At 38.0% G+C, this 20063-nt stretch overlaps 2 protein-coding genes across 3 annotated transcripts; one reads left to right on the plus strand and one right to left on the minus strand.

Annotated features, from left to right (window-relative positions):
• Positions 1-375: 375 nt before the first annotated feature.
• LOC125779114 (trichohyalin-like) lies at positions 376-1893 on the plus strand. 2 transcript variants are annotated; one of them, XM_049459678.1, is made up of 2 exons: positions 376-842; positions 906-1893. In XM_049459678.1, exons 1-2 carry the CDS (start codon positions 376-378, stop codon positions 1891-1893), a joined length of 1455 nt encoding a protein of 484 aa, XP_049315635.1. The 2 variants fall into 2 exon arrangements, with proteins under 2 accessions (XP_049315635.1, XP_049315636.1); XM_049459679.1 differs by having other exon boundaries at positions 376-815; positions 1131-1893.
• A 6352-nt stretch (positions 1894-8245) lies between these two features.
• Positions 8246-18148, minus strand: LOC125779179 (uncharacterized). The gene is made up of 3 exons (XM_049459820.1): positions 17351-18148; positions 16867-17238; positions 8246-9065 (listed from the first exon to the last, which is right to left on the minus strand). Exons 2-3 carry the CDS (start codon positions 16879-16881, stop codon positions 8460-8462), a joined length of 621 nt encoding a protein of 206 aa, XP_049315777.1. The 5' UTR covers positions 16882-17238; positions 17351-18148; the 3' UTR covers positions 8246-8459.
• Between the last annotated feature and the right edge of the window lie 1915 nt (positions 18149-20063).

The following is a 20063-nucleotide window of genomic DNA, read 5'->3' on the forward strand; positions in this document are numbered from 1 at the left end:
AAGATATACATATATATTTGTATGTACTATATATGTATAATATATACCTATATTATTATGCTAGATGTTTATACTCTCAGTTACACTAAATAACTTGAGTAGTGAAGTCTACATTTTAGCTGAAGTTTTAACTAATTAAGTGAAAATTTACTATAGTAGTGTTAGCATCATCAATCATATCAATATAATAAAATATACAACGAATCCATATCAACATCCACTTGAAAAGAAGACTGAAAGAAGGCCAGCAAGTTACCCTAAAAAGAGAACACAGGAGTCATTCGGAAGAAAAATCAGAAAGTATTTACACACTTATTTTAATAGATTAATATTAAATTATTTATTTTCTTTAGTAAGATTTAATTTTAAGAAATTATGCCTAGATTAAATAAAAGATCTGTTGTACAAAGTCGACTTGAAAATAGAAGACGTATGCAGATTCTTCGGGCTAGCTCATTGGTTAGGTCTGCTGAGCAAAGTATAAATACTGTTCAGCATAGGTCTCGGCGGGAAAATCCCGAAATAAGGTTAGCTGAACAAATCATAGATACCAATCAGCATAGAACCCGGCGACAAAATCCTCAATTTCGCTCTGAAGAGCAAAGTAGGAATACCCGAGAACATAGGTCCCGGCGGGAGAACCCAGATCTTCGGTCTGCTGAGCAAAGTATAAATACTGTTCAGCATAGGTCTCGGCGGGAAAATCCCGAAATAAGGTTAGCTGAACAAATCATAGATACCAATCAGCATAGAACCCGGCGACAAAATCCTCAATTTCGCTCTGAAGAGCAAAGTAGGAATACCCGAGAACATAGGTCCCGGCGGGAGAACCCAGATCTTCGGTCTGCTGAGCAAAGTATAAATACTGTTCAGCATAGGTCTCGGCGAGAAAACCCAGAGCTTAGGTCTGCTGAGCAAAGTATAAATACTGTTCAGCATAGGTCTCGGCGGGAAAATCCCGAAATAAGGTTAGGTGAACAAATCATAGATACCAATCAGCATAGAACCCGGCGACAAAAACCTCAATTTCGCTCTGAAGAGCAAAGTAGGAATACCCGAGAACATAGGTCCCGGCGGGAGAACCCAGATCTTCGGTCTGCTGAGCAAAGTAGGAATACCCGAGAACATAGGTCCCGGCGGGAGAACCCAGATCTTCGGTCTGCTGAGCAAAGTATAAATACTGTTCAGCATAGGTCTCGGCGGGAAAATCCCGAAATAAGGTTAGCTGAACAAATCATAGATACCAATCAGCATAGAACCCGGCGACAAAATCCTCAATTTCGCTCTGAAGAGCAAAGTAGGAATACCCGAGAACATAGGTCCCGGCGGGAGAACCCAGATCTTCGGTCTGCTGAGCAAAGTATAAATACTGTTCAGCATAGGTCTCGGCGGGAAAACCCAGAGCTTAGGTCTGCTGAGCAAAGTAGAAATTCAAGGCAACATAGAATTCGACGCCAAAACCCTATTATTCGGTCAAATGAGCAGTCTCATAATACCGTAGTACACCGAGAACTTAGAAGAAATCCTAACTATAGAAATTTAGAGCGAATACGTGATCAAATACAGAGAGAACGTTCAAGAAGAAATCCTGAAACAAGGAGAGAGGAACGTTCTAGAGAAACGCAACGACGACAGCTTATCAGGAGGGGTGCAAGGAAACAAATTTTAAATCAGAGACGTCAACAACAAAATCAGGTCCGTATTCATAGAGAAAATTTGGCAAATAGGCAAATTCAAAACGAAAGGCAGTCCCAACGAAATATATTAAACAGAGAAAATAATGTCTCTGATATTTTTGCAAATGGTGCCATTTCAAGAGATTTTCGAAGCTTATATTTTGAAAATATAAAGAAAGGTCCCACCGAAATATGTATTTGCTGTGGGGGATTATGATTTCCACATCAAGTACGCAAGTTAAATTTCGGAACTATAACTCAAGTTCACCCAGATGTTACATCTGCTTTCTTTTTAAAGCAAAAGTTTCCTTCTGAAGATGGAAACTACAATTTTTGCTTAACTTGCAAAAATGGGATTGCCAAAAATAACATACCAAAAATATGTTTGTTAAATGGTCTAGACTTTCCGGATATACCAGATTGTTTAAAAAATTTAACCCCTATTGAAGAAAGGCTAATAATGCCTCGATTGCCTTTTATGACTATTCGTCCTTTGGGTTATCAAGGCCAAAGTTCGATTAAAGGTGCCGTTGTCAATATACCTATTTCTGTTAATAATGTTGTGACATCTCTACCGAGGACTTTTGATCAAACTCATGTGATACAAATTCACTTAAGAAGACGTATGGAATACAATCATGATTATATGACTGATACCATACGGCCTGCGAAGGTTATGGAAGCTTTGCGATTCTTAGTGAATACTCCTCTGTATCGTGAGCATAATATACACATAAATGAGAATTGGATTTCAGGCTTTAATAACCAAGAAGAAGTTCCCTTTGTTGCATCTGCTGAAGATGATAAATTGGTTCAATCTCTTTATGAGGAACAGACTTCCCATAATAATCACTCAGACATTCCCATAGCACCCGTACCTGCAGAACTGAACCCAGGTGGTCAAGAGACTCTTTTAGACAATATTCCTATAGAAAACATGGAATATAACCGCTTGGTTATAGCACCAGGGGAAGGGCAAAGGCCAATTGATATAGTTCAAGATAATAATTCGGAAGAATTGTCATTTGGAACAATATACGTTGGGCAGAAACGTACATGCTCTGAAACATATAGTAAGATTGTACGTTCCGAAATTCGCCGCTTTGACCGCAGAGCGTGTACCATTCCAAAGTTGTTCTACGACTATAAAAAATTAGAACTACTGCAAATTAAGAATAGTACATCCATTTGCCTTCGAAAGTATTCAGGTCCTAACCGTGTTACGGCGCAAAATGTATTAAATGAAAACTTTGTTCAAAACTTGATTCAACATGATGACGGTTACAAAGTTTTGAAAGGTGTTAGATCCTCTCCTGCTCACTGGGAAGCTGAGAAAAAAAAAGCAATTGCAATGATTCGCCAATTTGGGCTTCCAACCTTTTTCATAACTCTATCGGCTGCTGAATCTCAGTGGGTTGAGCTGTTGGTTATTCTGTCGAAAACTGTTGATTCAAAAGATATTTCACAAGAAGAAGCCAATATTTTATCAACCCAAGATAGATATCGCTTAATCCGCTCAGATGCGGTTACTTGTGCTAGATATTTTGATTACCGCTACCGGCAAATCCTTAAACTTTTTAAAGATAATACCGGCATTTTTGGAACACATTTTGTAAAAAACTATTACTGGAGAGTAGAGTTTCAACAGAGAGGTTCCCCGCATATACATGGCATGTATTGGCTTAATAATGCTCCCAAGATCAACCTTCAAAATCCTGAGACATTCTCCGAAGTCATTGATTTCATTGACACTTATATTTCAACAGATGGTTCAGTAAGCCACTTGGAACATTATTTAGATTATCAAAAGCATAATCACAGTCGGTCGTGTACTAGAGAAATAAGAGGACAACAATTTTGTCGTTTTGGTATACCATATCCACCAATGCCTTGCACACAAATATTGCTTCCTTTTCCAGACACAACCCAAGATTTGGAAAGGCATAAGGAAAACTTTTCTAGAATTCAAAATGTTTTAAATTCAACTCTGACTACAGAAGATATATCGAATTTAGATAATTTTGAATATTTCTTGAGCGATATTAGAATAAACATGTCTTTTGATGACTATTTGCTAGCTCTGAGATCAAGCTTATCGAAACCTAAAATTTTTCTGAAAAGAAAAATGAAAGATCGATTTATAAATGCTTATAATCCTCTTATTTTGGAATTCCATAGGGCTAATATGGATATCCAATATATACTGGATGCATATGCTTGCTGTTCCTATATAATTAATTATATTAACAAATCGAACAGAGGAATTTCTAGGCTCTTAAATGAAGCTATATCAGAAGTAAATGCCGGAAATTATACAATAAAGCAAAAACTTCAACATATAGGTCATAAATTTATATCAGGCACGGAAATATCTGCACAAGAAGCTGTTTATTGCTGCATTGGGCTTCATCTTTCGGAAGCTAGTAATGGAGAAATATTTATAAATACCTCACGACCGGAGGAACGTGTTCGAATGGTAAAACCTAGGGCGGAACTTCAGAACCTTCCTTCAGATTCTACTGAAATATTTGTAGCTGGTATTTTAGACCGTTATGTGCAGCGGCCCGATCAATTAGAAACTGTTTGCTTAGCAGATTTTGCATCTATGTTTAAATTTGTGAAATCCAATAGAATAGTGCAAGACAGTGATCATGAAGAAGAAGAAAGGGAAGATAATAACGTACCAGATATTGGGGTACCCATTGCACTAAGAGACGGTAGCGGTTTTGTTAAAAAACGTACCAAACCAATTATTATTCGGTACAGAAGGTTTAGTCCTGATGTGACCAAAGTTGAGTATTTCCGCGAAATGGTAATGCTTTTCTATCCATGGCGGAATGAACAGCAAGATCTCATTGAAAATGATAATGAGCTAACTTGTATAACTCACCGTATTTTAATTGAGGGAAATCGAAAAAAATATGATGTTTTTGATCAAAGAGAACTGGAAAATGTCTTAGAAAGTCTTTATAATGAGACAGACTTAGAAGAAGCTGTGCAAAATGAACTACCTGTTGTGGAAAATGAGTTTCGGGTGTTAGCACTTCCAGAAATAAGCCCTAATATTAATTTGCTGGAATTGCATGGCGGACATACAACAGATAATGGTACTGAATCTGATTGCAATATTAGGCTTATTAAACTACCCCCTTTAATTTCGGTTGAGGAATTATTTTCTCTAGTTCAAGGTTTAAATATTAAGCAAAGAACATACTTGACTCATTTGATGCACCAGATTAAAACAAGTCGACCATTTTATGAATTCATTGGGGGCGGAGCAGGTGTTGGAAAAAGTCGTTTGATATCTGCAATATATCAAGCTCTTAACCATCGCTTCAATTCTACACCTGGATCAAACCCAAGTTCTTTAAAAGTTCTCCTTTGTGCACCTACGGGTAAAGCTGCATTCGGGATAGGTGTACTGACACTTCACTCAATATTTTCTCTTCCTGTAAATCAGCTGAATAGAGAGTTGAGGCCCCTAAGCAGTGACATAGTTAACTCTTTGTATTCCAAACTTGCTGATTTAAAACTAATCATAATTGATGAAATATCAATGGTGGGCGCTCGAATGTTTAGCTATGTTGATGCTAGGCTTAAACAAATTTTTAAAACAAACAACCCATTCGGTGGCATACCGATTATAGTGTTTGGAGATTTGAAACAACTCCCACCTGTTGGAGATAGGTGGATATTTTCTTCTAACCCTAATGATGCTTACAGCACTTTAGTTGGTTCTCCTTTATGGGACTTGTTCAAATATTTTGAATTAACAGAAATAATGAGACAAAGGGACGATCAAGCTTTTGCTACTGCGTTAAACCGTATGGCATCTGGCACTATGACAAATCATGATATATCATTAATTCAAACTCGGGTAGTTAATTCTGAAGAAGTCCCCGATGATGCGATCCATTTATTTTGGTCAAACGAAGAGACAAATAATTTTAATGCCCTTAAGCTCAGTCGAATTACAACTGAAGCCATTTCTTCAACTGCCAAAGACTCTGTAAGAGGAATGGGTATAGGTGATCAACAAGGGAATATTTTGGAAAGAGTTCAACTTTTCAAAACTTCTGAAACAAAGGGACTTCCTTATGAGTTGACACTAAAAACCACTGCAAAATACATGATTACAGTGAATATAAACACATGTGATGGTTTAGTTAATGGGGCAACTGGAGAACTAATGCAAATTGATTATCCAGTAATTCTTTGGATTAAATTCTTTGAACCTTCTGTTGGTTTGATAGCACGATCCAAAAAGCCTCATCCTCTAGAAAGTTCTTGGACCCCAATTGAAAAAGTTGTTAGATCTTTTCAATATAAAAGAAATGAGCAAATTACAATTGAAAGAAATCAGTTTCCAGTTGTTCCAGCTGAGGGAATAACTATTCACAAAAGTCAGGGTGCTACATATAATAAAGTTGTCGTTCATACTCGACCCAGAATGCCTAGAGCTTCGATATATGTCGCTTGCAGTCGAGCTACTACGGCAGTAGGTCTCTTTATTGTCGGAAATTTTATTCCTCCTAATAACTTTTCCGAATCGGATCCAGTATTTAGGGAAATGATGGAATTGAGCACATCTAAAGCCCTGATTACAAGTTTCAATTTTATGATTTCTCGATTATCAGCACTTCAGATTTTATTTCATAATGTTCAGAGTCTCCACGCTCACATTAACGATATGAAAGGCGACTGTCTGCTGCTATCTTCGGATATTTTATGCTTCGTAGAAACCTGGAGCATTCCTGATGAACATTTTGAGATACCAGGATTTACTCTTATAAACGAGCTGAGGATAGATAGCACTGAGACAAGCAACCGAAATAAACGGGGCCTTATAATTTATGCAAAGCATAGTGTTGCCAGCTCTATAGAACCGAAGATCATTAAGAAAATTTATTCAGGCCGCAAAGTTTTAGAAGCAGTTTTGTTTAAATGTTTCAACAACAATATTCTGGTTCTTTACAGAAACTCAGCTTTTCCCCTCAGGCTTTTAATTGCAGAACTTCAAGAAATTCTTACTACAGAGTTGTGCAATCAAAATGTCTTAATTGTTGGAGATTTTAACATTTGTTTAAAGTCTACAGGGTCTACAATAAAAAATCTTCTTCAAGATAAAAACTTTAGTTCCCTGCTTAGTGTAGAATATTCAACTACACCTGTGGGGACGCAAATTGATTGGGCATTTTCAAACATGGATCATTCTCATGTTGATGCTATCACTTATGAGACAGTGCATAGCTATCATGATGGTATTTGTGTCTCTATTTCGGACTAAGGCTATGTGCAACAGTATCTTTTTCAGACATAAGCGCATTAGAATAGGTTAAAAATATGACATTATGAATTAATAAATAAACATTTAAACTAAGAAATTTTAAATCATTTGTGTAATTTGTTAATATATAAGAATTTGTATAAACATAAGGTAGAATTAAAATAATTTAACAAATCTTTCAAAATTGTAATATTATATAATAAAATAACATTATTATATATTAAGAGAAATGCAGTTTTTTGAAAAAAAAAATATTGTTTTAAATAAAATATATTATTTGTTAATATATAAGAATTTGTATAAATTTAAAGTAGAAGTAAATATTTTAAGAATAAATGAAATGTACGTAGGATACATTTTGCTATTTTTAAAAACATATCTTTAGAATTTAAAACCATAACATTTAATTATTAAAATATATAATACTTATTACTTCTAAGTCAAACCTGTTGTTTACTCACTTGTTTTCGTAGCTTCTTCCAGATGTCCAATTACTCCGACACCTTTGTTTTGAACGTATGTATATGCCAATGAGCAATTTTAGCAGCGACCACTTTGGATGTATGTATATGAAAATGAGAATTTAGCAGCGACCACACTTTTGATGTATATATTGAAAATTGGAAAACACTTTTGAACGTATATATATGGGATTAGGAAATGATCCGCACGCACTTTGAACGTATGTATGTGAAAATGAGAATTTAGCAGCGACCACTTTGATGTATGTATGTGAAAATGAGAATTTAGCAGCGACCACTTTGATGTATGTATGTGAAAATGAGAATTTAGCAGCGACCACACTTTTGATGTATATATTAAAAATTGGAAAACACTTTTGAACGTATATATGTGGGATTAGGAAATGATCCGCACGCACTTTGAACGTATGTATATGAAAATGAGAATTTAGCAGCGACCACTTTGATGTATGTATGTAAAAATGAGAATTTAGCAGCGACCACACTTTTGATGTATATATTAAAAATTGGAAAACACTTTTGAACGTATATATGTGGGGTTAGGAAATTATCCGCACGCACTTTGATCGTATGTATGAAAATTTGAAAACACTTTTGAACGCTTGTGCGTGGAACTCGGAAAACACTTTTATACACTTGCGCGTGGAAATCCGAAAACACTTTTATGCGCTTTTATTTAAAAAGGGTTCACTTGTATAAAAAACGTTGTTGTCGTCACTCGCTTCGCACTTGTAGACCGCCGGAGAAAAAAGACTTGTCGCCACGAACGGGAATCGCAAAAAAGGGCCGTTGCTCGTTACTGCTGATCTTTTTAAGGGCTGCTGAGTGGCGAGTACGCTGCATAACGGGATAGCGGTATGGTATTGCCATTTGCTTTGTCTTCATATGTGATGTATTCGTGTGTGGTCTTCATGTGTGGATCGTGTTGATGTCATGAGTTATCGTCCAGGGACGTGTGTTGAGGGGGGGGGGGGCGCTAACTCATCTAGCCATCCCGGCCCCCCTAGGCGAATATTAGCCTAGCAGTCGCTGTAGTTGCTGCAGCGTGGCAACAACACTGCTGAGGCCAGTGGAGCGGGGATAGGACGACCGAGGCTGTCGACGCCGTGATGATACCTCATTTCGCCTCGATATGGTTGGAGGAGGGGCTATTAGTCTCCTTTGCCGACCCGGACGACTCGTCTGCTGCGATCTACCCGCGGAGCGTTGGCGCATAACGGCCCGTTTTGGGGCACGATGCAGCATAGTATGGTGTGCCCGGTTGCACAGTTGGCAGAGGGTAACTGACGTACACTCTCGTGTGTGGTGTGCCGTCGCCAAACAATTCAGGCAGTGCCCGTGAGCCAGAGCAACCTTCTGGCGTTGTAAGGGCTGCATGCCACGGAAAATGCTGCAATGTTGTAGCCGATGAGAGCGCCGACACAGGGGACATCGGTTGCGCGGAAGCTCCGCGGCTGGTGTCGAGGGGGGTGGTAGCGGTCGCGTACCACTACGAGGAGCGGTTGCAGGAGGCCTTGCCGCTGGGCTTCGTGGCGCTGAAGCTGCCCCAGGGCGTGGCGCAGTAACGGTGGACCTCACTGTTGGCGTTGGCACGCTGGGCATATCCCCATCCATATTGATCTGCGTAAAGAAGTTATAATAATTACAAATGTGCTGCATGCAATTTATATGGCAATTGTGCCACGGTATGTGGCAAGAATGGGTCGTCATGTAGATCGACCATTGCGGTTAGATTCATTAGCAGTTTCGATTAGGGTTTATCTGCGGGTTCATCGATTAATTATTTGATTTTAATTTTGTTTGCGGGAATATCGATTAACGATATGAATTTAATCTTGTTTGCGGGATTATCGACAGTTTTCTCATTATATGCGATTTCGTTACTATATGGCAGAAAACATAGTTTCACGAGCGGCCGTGTTAACATACCGCTTTGAGTGCGGAGATCAACAACTCGCACATGACCGTCAGAACCGTAGTGTAGGTTCTCTATGCGTCCAAGCCGCCATTCGGTAGGGGGCAGACACTCATCATGGATGATGACACAATCTCCAAGCTTTGGTGCCTTTTCTGGACTCTTCCACCTGTACCTTTTATGAAGGTCCTTGATATATTCTTCCTTCCATCGGCGGCTGAAATCGTGATGGAGAATTTTTATTCTCTCCCATTGATTTAATAAGGATAGCGACCCCACGCCTGGCTCAGGTGTGGCCAGAATGGGTGCTCCTTTGAGAAAATGCCCTGGTGTTAGGGCTGTGAAGTCCGAGGGATCTTGCGAGAGGGTTGTGAGTGGCCGTGAATTGAGAACGGCTTCAATTCTCACTAACAGTGTGGTGAACTGTTCATAATTAAATTTGTAGTTTCCAGCTACTTTTTTGAAGTGGGATTTAAAGCTCTTTACTGCTGATTCCCATAAACCACCCATGTGAGGAGCGCTTGGGGGGATAAATTGCCAGTTAATGCCTTGGGGAGCATACCTTTGTACAATCTCTGGTGAGACTTGTTTGATAAAATCCACAAACTCCTTTGCAGTGGCTCTTTGGGCTCCAATGAAGGTCTTACCATTATCGCTCATCAGTTTTGATGGGAAGCCGCGTCGTCCGACGAAGCGCGCGAATGCCGCGAGAAAAGCCTCCTTTGTCAGATTCGTACACAGCTCTAGGTGCACTGCTTTTGTCGTAAAACAGACAAAGACAGCCACATAACCTTTCATTAAGGTGGGGGACCTTAGCATGGACGCCTTTATCTGAAAAGGCCCAGCAAAGTCGACACCTGTAACTGTGAAAGGTAGAGCGAAGTTGCAGCGTTCCGGTGGAAGTGCTGCCATAATCTGTGTTCGCAACTTTTGCTTGTGCATAGTGCAGGTCTTGCACATGAAAATGCATTTCTTTATTTGGGGCTTCAGACGGGGAATATAGAACTCTTGACGGACTATACAGTCCCTGGCCAAATTATTAGACGCACTATTGATTTTTATGCAAATCTCAGTTATCAGTTATCTCTTTTCGGACTCAAATCTTCACATGATTCAACTTTTTTCTTAATACGTCGCACACTAGCTTCAGACAGCTTCAATCTTCGTGAAATTTCACGGTTTGAAAACAGTTTTGTATTAATGAGAGCCTTAACTTCGGCTTTTTGGCGTGGTGAAAGGTCCCCCACTTTACCCATCTTAAAAGATAAGAAAACGAAAAAAATGGCGTTGATAACTTTTCTAAACAAAATAAACACCCGAGAAGTCAAAAGTCACGTTGCAAATACAAAAACGATACTGAAACACATCCACACTGTTAGTAATCACGCACGCAACCGGATCATGTTCAAACATGAATGCGACTTCTCGCTGTCATAACCCTACCTACCTACTATTGTTTATTATTGTTACGTCTTTTTTTGAAAATAAGTAAAGAATACTATTAGTCAAAAAGGTTTGGCTATAAAAATTAAAGTTTGTGTCATTATTTTACACTAAAAAGGCTATTAAAATAGGTAACTACGAAAAATCAGTGATGCGTCTAATAATTTGGCCAGGGACTGTATGCTGCATTAGGCGATGTTCAGCGTGAAGCATGAGTAAGTGGATATAGTTGAGGAGTAATGTGGCAAGTTGGGATTTCTCTGCTATAATTAGCGGGTGACGTTCGTTATACGTCAGGCTTGAGTTAGCAAGCCTCCCATTGGCACGAAGCAGACCTTTCGTGTCCAAGAATGGGTTAAGAACCAAGATTGAACTCCTTTTATCAATGGGTTTTGATTCTCTTAGTAATGAGATATCGCGGCTGAAGTAGCGCATTTGAGTGGATGCGATGAGTGCGACCTTTGCCTTTTGGAGTTCTGGGTGCGTTAACGTATCGCATTGGTTAGCTTCTGGGTGAATTCCTTTAATTTTATTTTTGAGTCGCTCTACGAATTTTTGGCATGTAGGCGATAACTCGAAGGGCACGAGGGAACGATGAAAATCGCTCAAGGATATCATTATCATCCAATGTTGCGTGAAAGCAGTCGATTTTTCGACTTTCTGGGGCAATTATATTGCGCATGGGCGATTTTGGCCAGGAATCGGGAGATTCTGTTAACCATCGGGGGCCATTCCACCAGAGAGAGGTGGTGGCAAGGTGCAGCGGCTTACACCCTCTTGTACCTAAATCGGCAGGATTGTCAGCACTGGCTACGTGTCGCCAAGTGGCTGACTCCACTAGGTCAAGTATTTGTGACGTACGATTAGAAATGTACGTTTTCCATGCGTGTGGTGGTTTTTCCAACCAGGCTAGAACGATTTCAGAATCGGACCAGAGATGCAATCGGTATTTTTTCATGTTTAAGTGGGTCTGCACCATGGAAACCAATTTTGCGAGCAGTAGGGCGCCACAAAGCTCAAGTCGAGGTAGACTTAGCGTTTTTAGAGGAGCCACCTTAGCTTTAGCTACTAATAAGTGGCTTGTGGTCGCGTTATCGCTCTGAGTACGCACATATAAAGTGGCACAGTATGCCTTCTCAGAGGCGTCACAGAAGCCGTGTAATTCGACTTTGTGTTCGGGGGAGTAGTTGACCCACCGTGGGATTTGTATCTGTGAGATATCGTTTAGATTGCTCGCGAACTGTGACCACTTTTCTAAACGAAGTGGTTTTACTTGTTCGTCCCAATCGGTCCCATCCAGCCATAATTCTTGTATCAGGATTTTCGCTTGTATCATAATTGGTGAAAGCCATCCTGCGGGGTCGAAAAGTTTTGCCACAGAGGAGAGAATTTGGCGTTTTGTACTGGCGGATAGTGCGGATATGGACTCAGTCGTGTATGAGAACTGGTCCGATGTCGCATTCCATTGGATGCCCAGAGTTTTTGTTGTACTTTCCTTTTCGAAAATAAGGAAATTAGTGTCCAACAAATTTTCTTTAGGTATATTTTTTAATATAGTTGAGTGATTTGCCGTAATCTTTTTTAATGGAAACCCTGCGGATTTGAGGGCTTGGATTACTTGTGATAATGATTCGTATGCTTGTGGAAGACTGTGACTTCCAGACAGAATATCGTCTACATACGTTTGGGTTTTTAACACCTGGGTCGCCAGAGGAAATTCTGACTTGGTGTTTTCAGCCAATTCATGGAGTGTTCGAATGGCTAAGTATGGGGCACAGTTAACGCCAAAGATAACTGTTTTTAACTTAAAGTCGCGTAGTGGACTAGTGGGTGATTTTCTGAAAATAATTCGTTAAAAAACCTGATCGTCTTGATGTACGACTATTTGTCTATACATTTTCTCGACGTCCCCGTTGAATACGTATTTGAAGATACGCCAATTTAGGATAAGCAACATTAGGTCTGGCTGAAGCGTGGGTCCCGTAAATAAAATGTCATTTAGGGAATTTCCCGAACTAGTGGACTTTGACGCATTGAAGACAACTCTCACCTTTGTGGTTTTTTTGTCTGGCTTTATTACTGCATGATGCGGCAGGTAAAATGAATAGTATTTATCTTTTATGATTTTTTCGCCAGGGCTGACTTCCTCCATGTGGTCTAAATGGAGGTATTCCTCTAAAACCCTATCGTATTCTGGTTTTAGCTCGCCTTTTTTAAGTAGGTTTTTCTCCATACTTAAAAACTGTTGTATAGCAGAGGTGCGGGAATGACCTAAGGCGAGTGTGCGGGGAAATTCTGGCTTTAGTGGTAGTCGCACGACGTACCGGCCATTATCTGATCGAGTAGTTGTGGATTTGTAAAAATCCTCACAATACCGATCTTCAGGAGTTGTGATTGATACGGGGGGGAGCTCTTCTAATTCCCAAAATTTTCTCAATTGTGAGTTGAGGTACTCGTTTGAGACCTCCTCAACTTGAGTTGTCAATGCTGTGACTGGTTCCGCAACTAGTCCACTTAGGACCCATCCGAAAATGGTATTTTGCGCCAGAAGTGTATTTGTGATTTTCTCAATACCTTCGAGTATTATCTGTGGTATGAGATCGCTACCTAATAGAAGATCTATTTGAGCGGGAGTGTTGCAGTTGGGGTCTGCTAACTTAAGGTGTGAAACCTTTTGCCAATGTTCGCTATTTATATGATAGCTTGGAAGCATGTTTGTTAATTGCGGTAAGACAATAGCTTCTGCTTGAATGCGCTTATCCGCTTGGGGGGAAATTAAGGTAATGGGGCAGATTTTATTGGAGTTTTGAACTACTCTTCCGCCCATTCCCGTAATTTCAAAATTGGCTAATTTTGTAGGCAGTTGTAGCCTATTTTGTGCCCTAGACGCAATAAATGATCGTTGTGATCCTTGGTCTATTAAGGCCCTGAGTTTAAACAGCTCTCCTCGATGCTCGATGGAGACGACTGCTGTAGGTAGTAGTACTCTACTGTTGTTTTCGCTATGTAGCGTTTGGGTTTTTAACGCCTTTGAGCAGCATGGTGCTTCTTGGCTGTTTTCTGCATTTGTTGTTGCAACTAAACCTGTTGCCCTTTTTATGTTTGCGCTGTTTGGGGGTGAGCTGGAAAAATTGGTAATGTGTAACATCGAATGATGTCGTTTATGGCAATAAACGCAATTAAATTTGCTTTCACAATCTTTAAGCATGTGTGCATGTGATAAGCAGTTTGTGCAAAGTCTTTTTGACTTTACGAAATTGTTTCGGTCAACTATGTTTAATTTCTTAAATTTCTCGCAAGATTTCAATTTATGTCCCCCTGTGCACAGATCGCATGACGTTTGTTTGTATTGTTCAGATGTGAACGTTTGATTTTTGAAGAAGCTTCTATTTGAGTTGTTGTTGCTACTGGCTTGGGATCTTTGGAAGCTTCTATTAAGGTCATGAGAAATACCTTTTGGTTTAATTATCTTTTTATCAACTCTTTCTGCGATTTCATACTGGGTAGTTAGGAAATCTTGCATTTGCTGCCACGTGGGGCATTTTTTCCTGGATGAGAGAGATTGTTCCCATAGCAATAACGATTTTTCTGATAATGCGGCGGTGCATATATTTATCAGAATTGGGTCCCAATTGTCTGTGGGAATATTTTGTGTCGCTAAAACCGACAAACAGTTGGAAACAGTGGATTGAAGTTTCATATATTCTTCACTTGTTTCCTTTTGAATTTTGGGCAAGTTCATTAGTATCGTTATTTGCTTATCTACCAGTATTCGTTCGTTTTCATATCTTGCTCTCAGAGCTTCCCAAGCCAAATGGAAATTGTCGTCATTTAATGCGAACTGTTTCACGATGACGCCTGCTTGACCTTTTGTTTTGTATCTGAGGTGATACAACTTTTGAGCATTTGATAATTTCGGATGGTTTATGTAAACAGCTGTGAACATGTCCCGGAAGGACGGCCATTGTTCATAACCACCATGGAAAATTTCCGTGTCGCATGCGGGCACCTTAAGGTGGATACCCGAACTTGCCTCTTGGTTTTGAATTTGTTGCAGCTCTACTCTCGGAGGTGGAGTAGGTGCAACTGCTTTAATTAATTTTAGCTGATCTGCGATCATAATTTTTGTATCTTCATACTGGTCTAAGCAGTTTTCAAATTTGGCGTAAGCAGAAGATTTAAAGTTTTCCGGTAGATCTGCACCGTCAGTATCTACAATTGCGTCATATGCAGTCTGGAGACGAGTCCAAAAATTTTCAATTGTTTGGCCTTTTATTTCTAGCGCCGATTCAGAATTTTCTTGAATCGGCGAAGAAGCAAATCGATTGCAATATTTTATTAGACAATCACTCTCAGAAATGAATTTAGAGTATGATTTGTCTTTCCCCCTTTTTTGCTTCGTAGCACCTTGCTTCGAGCGTGTAGCTTCTGCAGGTGTACATGGACTTTTTTCGTCAGAAATCATTTTTGGAACTTTCAGAAGATGAGAAGATTTGGATTCTTTGGAATCTGCGTTCATTTAGAACAAATAAATTAACGAAATAATTTTCTTTTTCCGTGTAAAATGATTGACTTTGAATCGAATTGCTGATTGCAAGCGAAATTTCTTGCTATTATAATATTAAAATTGTGAAATGTTTTGTTGTATTTTATTTTGCCGATCGGAATAAATTAAATAACGCGTTTCATTTTAATTAATTTGAAAAAGCATAAAAGTATTAACGAATTTATTTATTATTATTTAATTGCTAAAAATGCAATATTTATTTTATTAATTTGTTTAGTGTTTGTATATCTTATAGGGTATACCTATAGACGAATCCGTTTGTATGTATGTACTTGCAACTGAGTGCTCGTATAAGAGATCAGTGTTTCTGTACATACATACATATACGCAATCCTGCTTGTTTTTGCTTATGAAGCACAAGGGGTATTGCCGAAATGTGCCAATTTGGACTTTGAGTATGTAAGATAAGTTATTCGTGGTATTTAATTATTTGTTTATTTATGTAAATATATATTTTAATACTTTATGCTTTTTCTACCGAGCCGCTTTATAAGCATATAATATTTTTATGTGCCCTCGTATTGTACTATTAACGTTACGTATATACGTATGTGTGAGTGTATATGCAAACGTGCACATATTGTCTTCTAGTGGAACGAGCGGAATTGAGAAACGAGAAAAAAGTATGTGCACTTCGGCTTGTAACTGTGCACTCTCTGTATATCCCGTAAATATGTATATGTACGAATTTATGTGAGTACAGTCTATTGGCATGTACTCAAATGCTCTCAAACGGTTGAGTTTATAATATAAATGTACGTATGCTCAAATTGGTGCATATACATATGTATGTAAATGAAATTTTTTTTCTATTCGGTTTTCTTTACCTTATTCTTGTTTTTCTGTATATATATATGTATATATAATTGTTTTTTGTTTTGCCTTTCGTTTTGCTTACTTATTTGAGGCAATCCTGCTTATGCTTTATCGAGCATAAGGGGTATCACCGGACAATGTGCAAGTAAAAACTTGAATTTTTTTTTTTTTTTATGTTTGTGGATATTTTGTGTTTTGAAACACGAAGGTAAGCATTAGCGGCCAATAAACAATCTTTATATATTATATTTGGATATATATATACAGTATATAAATATATATGTGTATGGATACATATGTATATAAATATATATGTACATATATAAATATTTTCATATACATATATTATCAGTTATGCCAAACCGTTTTATTTTCTGTATTCCGTTTTAACCAAAGGTTACTTAAAACAGCTTGGCAACCGGTGTTTTTGCAAAAACAGTAAAATGAAATGAGAATAACTTCATGAGTTATTCTAACTTTATGAGTTATTCTATGCAAAGTAATTTTTCCCAAATTAAATAACCGAAATGAGAATAACTTCATGAGTTATTCTATGCAAATATATTAAACTTTACCCAAAGAATTTTTTCTTGAAATGATACACATGTATGTACATATATGTACGTGTATGCAAAAAATTGAAGTAATATGCAATACTAAAGGGAATCGATACGACTCACCTTATTATCCGTCATGGGATTTTGGGGATTAGTGTTGGCGACAGTGTGTGTCGGAAGGCTTTCGCCTCTGTTCTCCTGCCCTGGGATGGTTGGGTGGTCTCCTTCCTTGCTGGCTTGTTGTTATTGTGCTTTTTTTCCGCGCCCGTTTGATATTAATATGTATTTTTACATATATGGTTATATTCGCGCCCGCTGTTTTTGTTTTTTATTTATGAGTTAGGTGGTTTTGTTTCTAACTGCTTATTTTTCACCGCACTTTTGTTTGTCACTTTCACTAAATACTTTTTTCCTGTACTTTTTCAATTTTCGAGCACTTTGATTTGTAACTGTTTTCTGTTTCACTACAGTTATACATGTATTTTCCACAAGCCACTTTTAGTTATTTATTGAAAAATGATTTTATTTTTTATTTAGCTAAACGAGCTTGTTAGCTTTTTACCATAGTGCCATTCAGAATGGCTCGAAGGACCATATGTTTACTCACTTGTTTTCGTAGCTTCTTCCAGATGTCCAATTACTCCGACACCTTTGTTTTGAACGTATGTATATGCCAATGAGCAATTTTAGCAGCGACCACTTTGGATGTATGTATATGAAAATGAGAATTTAGCAGCGACCACACTTTTGATGTATATATTGAAAATTGGAAAACACTTTTGAACGTATATATATGGGATTAGGAAATGATCCGCACGCACTTTGAACGTATGTATATGAAAATGAGAATTTAGCAGCGACCACTTTGATGTATGTATGTGAAAATGAGAATTTAGCAGCGACCACTTTGATGTATGTATGTGAAAATGAGAATTTAGCAGCGACCACACTTTTGATGTATATATTAAAAATTGGAAAACACTTTTGAACGTATATATGTGGGATTAGGAAATGATCCGCACGCACTTTGAACGTATGTATATGAAAATGAGAATTTAGCAGCGACCACTTTGATGTATGTATGTGAAAATGAGAATTTAGCAGCGACCACACTTTTGATGTATATATTAAAAATTGGAAAACACTTTTGAACGTATATATGTGGGGTTAGGAAATTATCCGCACGCACTTTGATCGTATGTATGAAAATTTGAAAACACTTTTGAACGCTTGTGCGTGGAACTCGGAAAACACTTTTATACACTTGCGCGTGGAAATCCGAAAACACTTTTATGCGCTTTTATTTAAAAAGGGTTCACTTGTATAAAAAACGTTGTTGTCGTCACTCGCTTCGCACTTGTAGACCGCCGGAGAAAAAAGACTTGTCGCCACGAACAGGAATCGCAAAAAAGGGCCGTTGCTCGTTTTAAGGGCTGCTGAGTGGCGAGTACGCTGCATAACGGGATAGCGGTATGGTATTGCCATTTGCTTTGTCTTCATATGTGATGTATTCGTGTGTGGTCTTCATGTGTGGTCTTCATGTGTGGATCGTGTTGATGTCATGAGTTATCGTCCAGGGACGTGTGTTGAGGGGGGGGCGCTAACTCATCTAGCCACCTGTATAATCTTATTCATGTAAGAAATAAAATGTGCATTAACTTCAAAAAACGATTTTTTTTGTTTTTTACATAGTCCTCAATACAGTTAAAATAAACGAAAATACAATTCAATACTCAAAGTACACAAATTGATCTACTCTATCATGCGAGAGTATAAAATGTTCGGTGACACCCGAACTCAGCCCTTCCTTACTTGTTTTTTTTTGTTATGTGTTATAAGAATTTTTTTTCTTCTTATTAGACATTTGTGATGTTACTTTTGTGAACAACTCTCCCATTTTCTGTAATAAGTGTTGTGTGTTTATTTTCTTTTACAATATGCTTTTTATATCGTGGTGAAAGTTTAGATCCTAATCTGCTTTATGCTTAACGAATATTGTCTGTCCTGGTATGTAAGTTTTAATTTCTTTGCGGTATTTGTAATGGTTTTCTAGGTCAGTTGCTTGTTTTTGTTTTAGTTTTTCTATGGTATTCCTCAGGGTCTGTGGTTACGTTTATTCCGAAAAATATTTCTATGGGGCGTTTTTTGTTACGGAATGTATTGAATAATTGTACTAATAGACAGCTGTGTCCAATAATTCGTCAAATGTTCGATGTACCTGTTTTGTTTTTAAGCATATCATAATTTCTGGAAGGGTGAAATGGAATCTTTCAACTTGTCCGTTTACAGAGCTTTTTTATATCTTCTATAGGTTTTGACTGGATTATTTTTGCTTGTGCAAGTTTTGAAAATTTATCTATTGCTGTTAAGACTAATTTTTTTCAATAAACTCGGTATAGTCGCTAAGTGTTTCATATTAATCTGTCTGTTCTTCTTGTTCTGAGATAGTTTGCTGATAACAGGGCTCAACACAAAATTTGACTATAGCTTTAAAGCAGTAAATCTCCATGTTTTAGGTCGTAATTAGACGAAAAAAATATATGCCATGAAAAAGTTTGCTTTTTTATTTAGAAAACCGCTTTAACGATAGTATAATTATATACAATTATTATATAGTATTATTAATATAACTTTTACAAAAGCAAACTTTATACGAAAAAAAGATATTTTCTTATCGCTTTTGTTCATAATTAATCAGAAAATCATAAAATAGACTTTTAGACAAAGAACGAAAATTTTTTTGTAGAGTCGTGTAATGAGCCATAGCTGGTTCTGGTTCTTCTGTAGCTGTTTGTTGGTAAGTGTCTGTTTGAATATTAAAATTCCTTTGTCCTTTGGCTATCTCGGAAGTGGGCATGAGTGGTCATTTACCTAGACCAAATTGTGATCGGTTCATGTAGTTAATCTGCTTAGTTTAGATACTTCTGTCAATGTCCATCGGTTCTGGTCGTGGTTGCGGTTTAGCAACCATAGGATGAGATGGTTGGTATATTGGTCGTTCTACGTTATGGTTATGTCCGAATTGGTTACCTACATTAGTAAAATATGGCCTTTGTTGTGGTTGTTCAAAAAAATTAGATGATTGTCTAGGATTCATAGTTGGGTTTTTCAGTGTGCTAATTCTAGGTGGAAAAGCTGGTCTAGTTTGAAAATATGGAAAGTGAGGAGTCGGAACCTGGTGTGGTACTAACATTGGTCTATTCGGTTGGTTTCTAAATATGTTTTGTTGTCCTCTATTTGACGCATGATTGGTACGGTATGCTTGATTTTGAGTCTGTTGTATAAAACTTGCCGAATGGCATTTGTTAAATCATCAGTTT

Source organism: Bactrocera dorsalis, chromosome 6 (assembly GCF_023373825.1).
Source record: "Bactrocera dorsalis isolate Fly_Bdor chromosome 6, ASM2337382v1, whole genome shotgun sequence".
Taxonomy (NCBI): domain Eukaryota; kingdom Metazoa; phylum Arthropoda; class Insecta; order Diptera; family Tephritidae; genus Bactrocera; species Bactrocera dorsalis.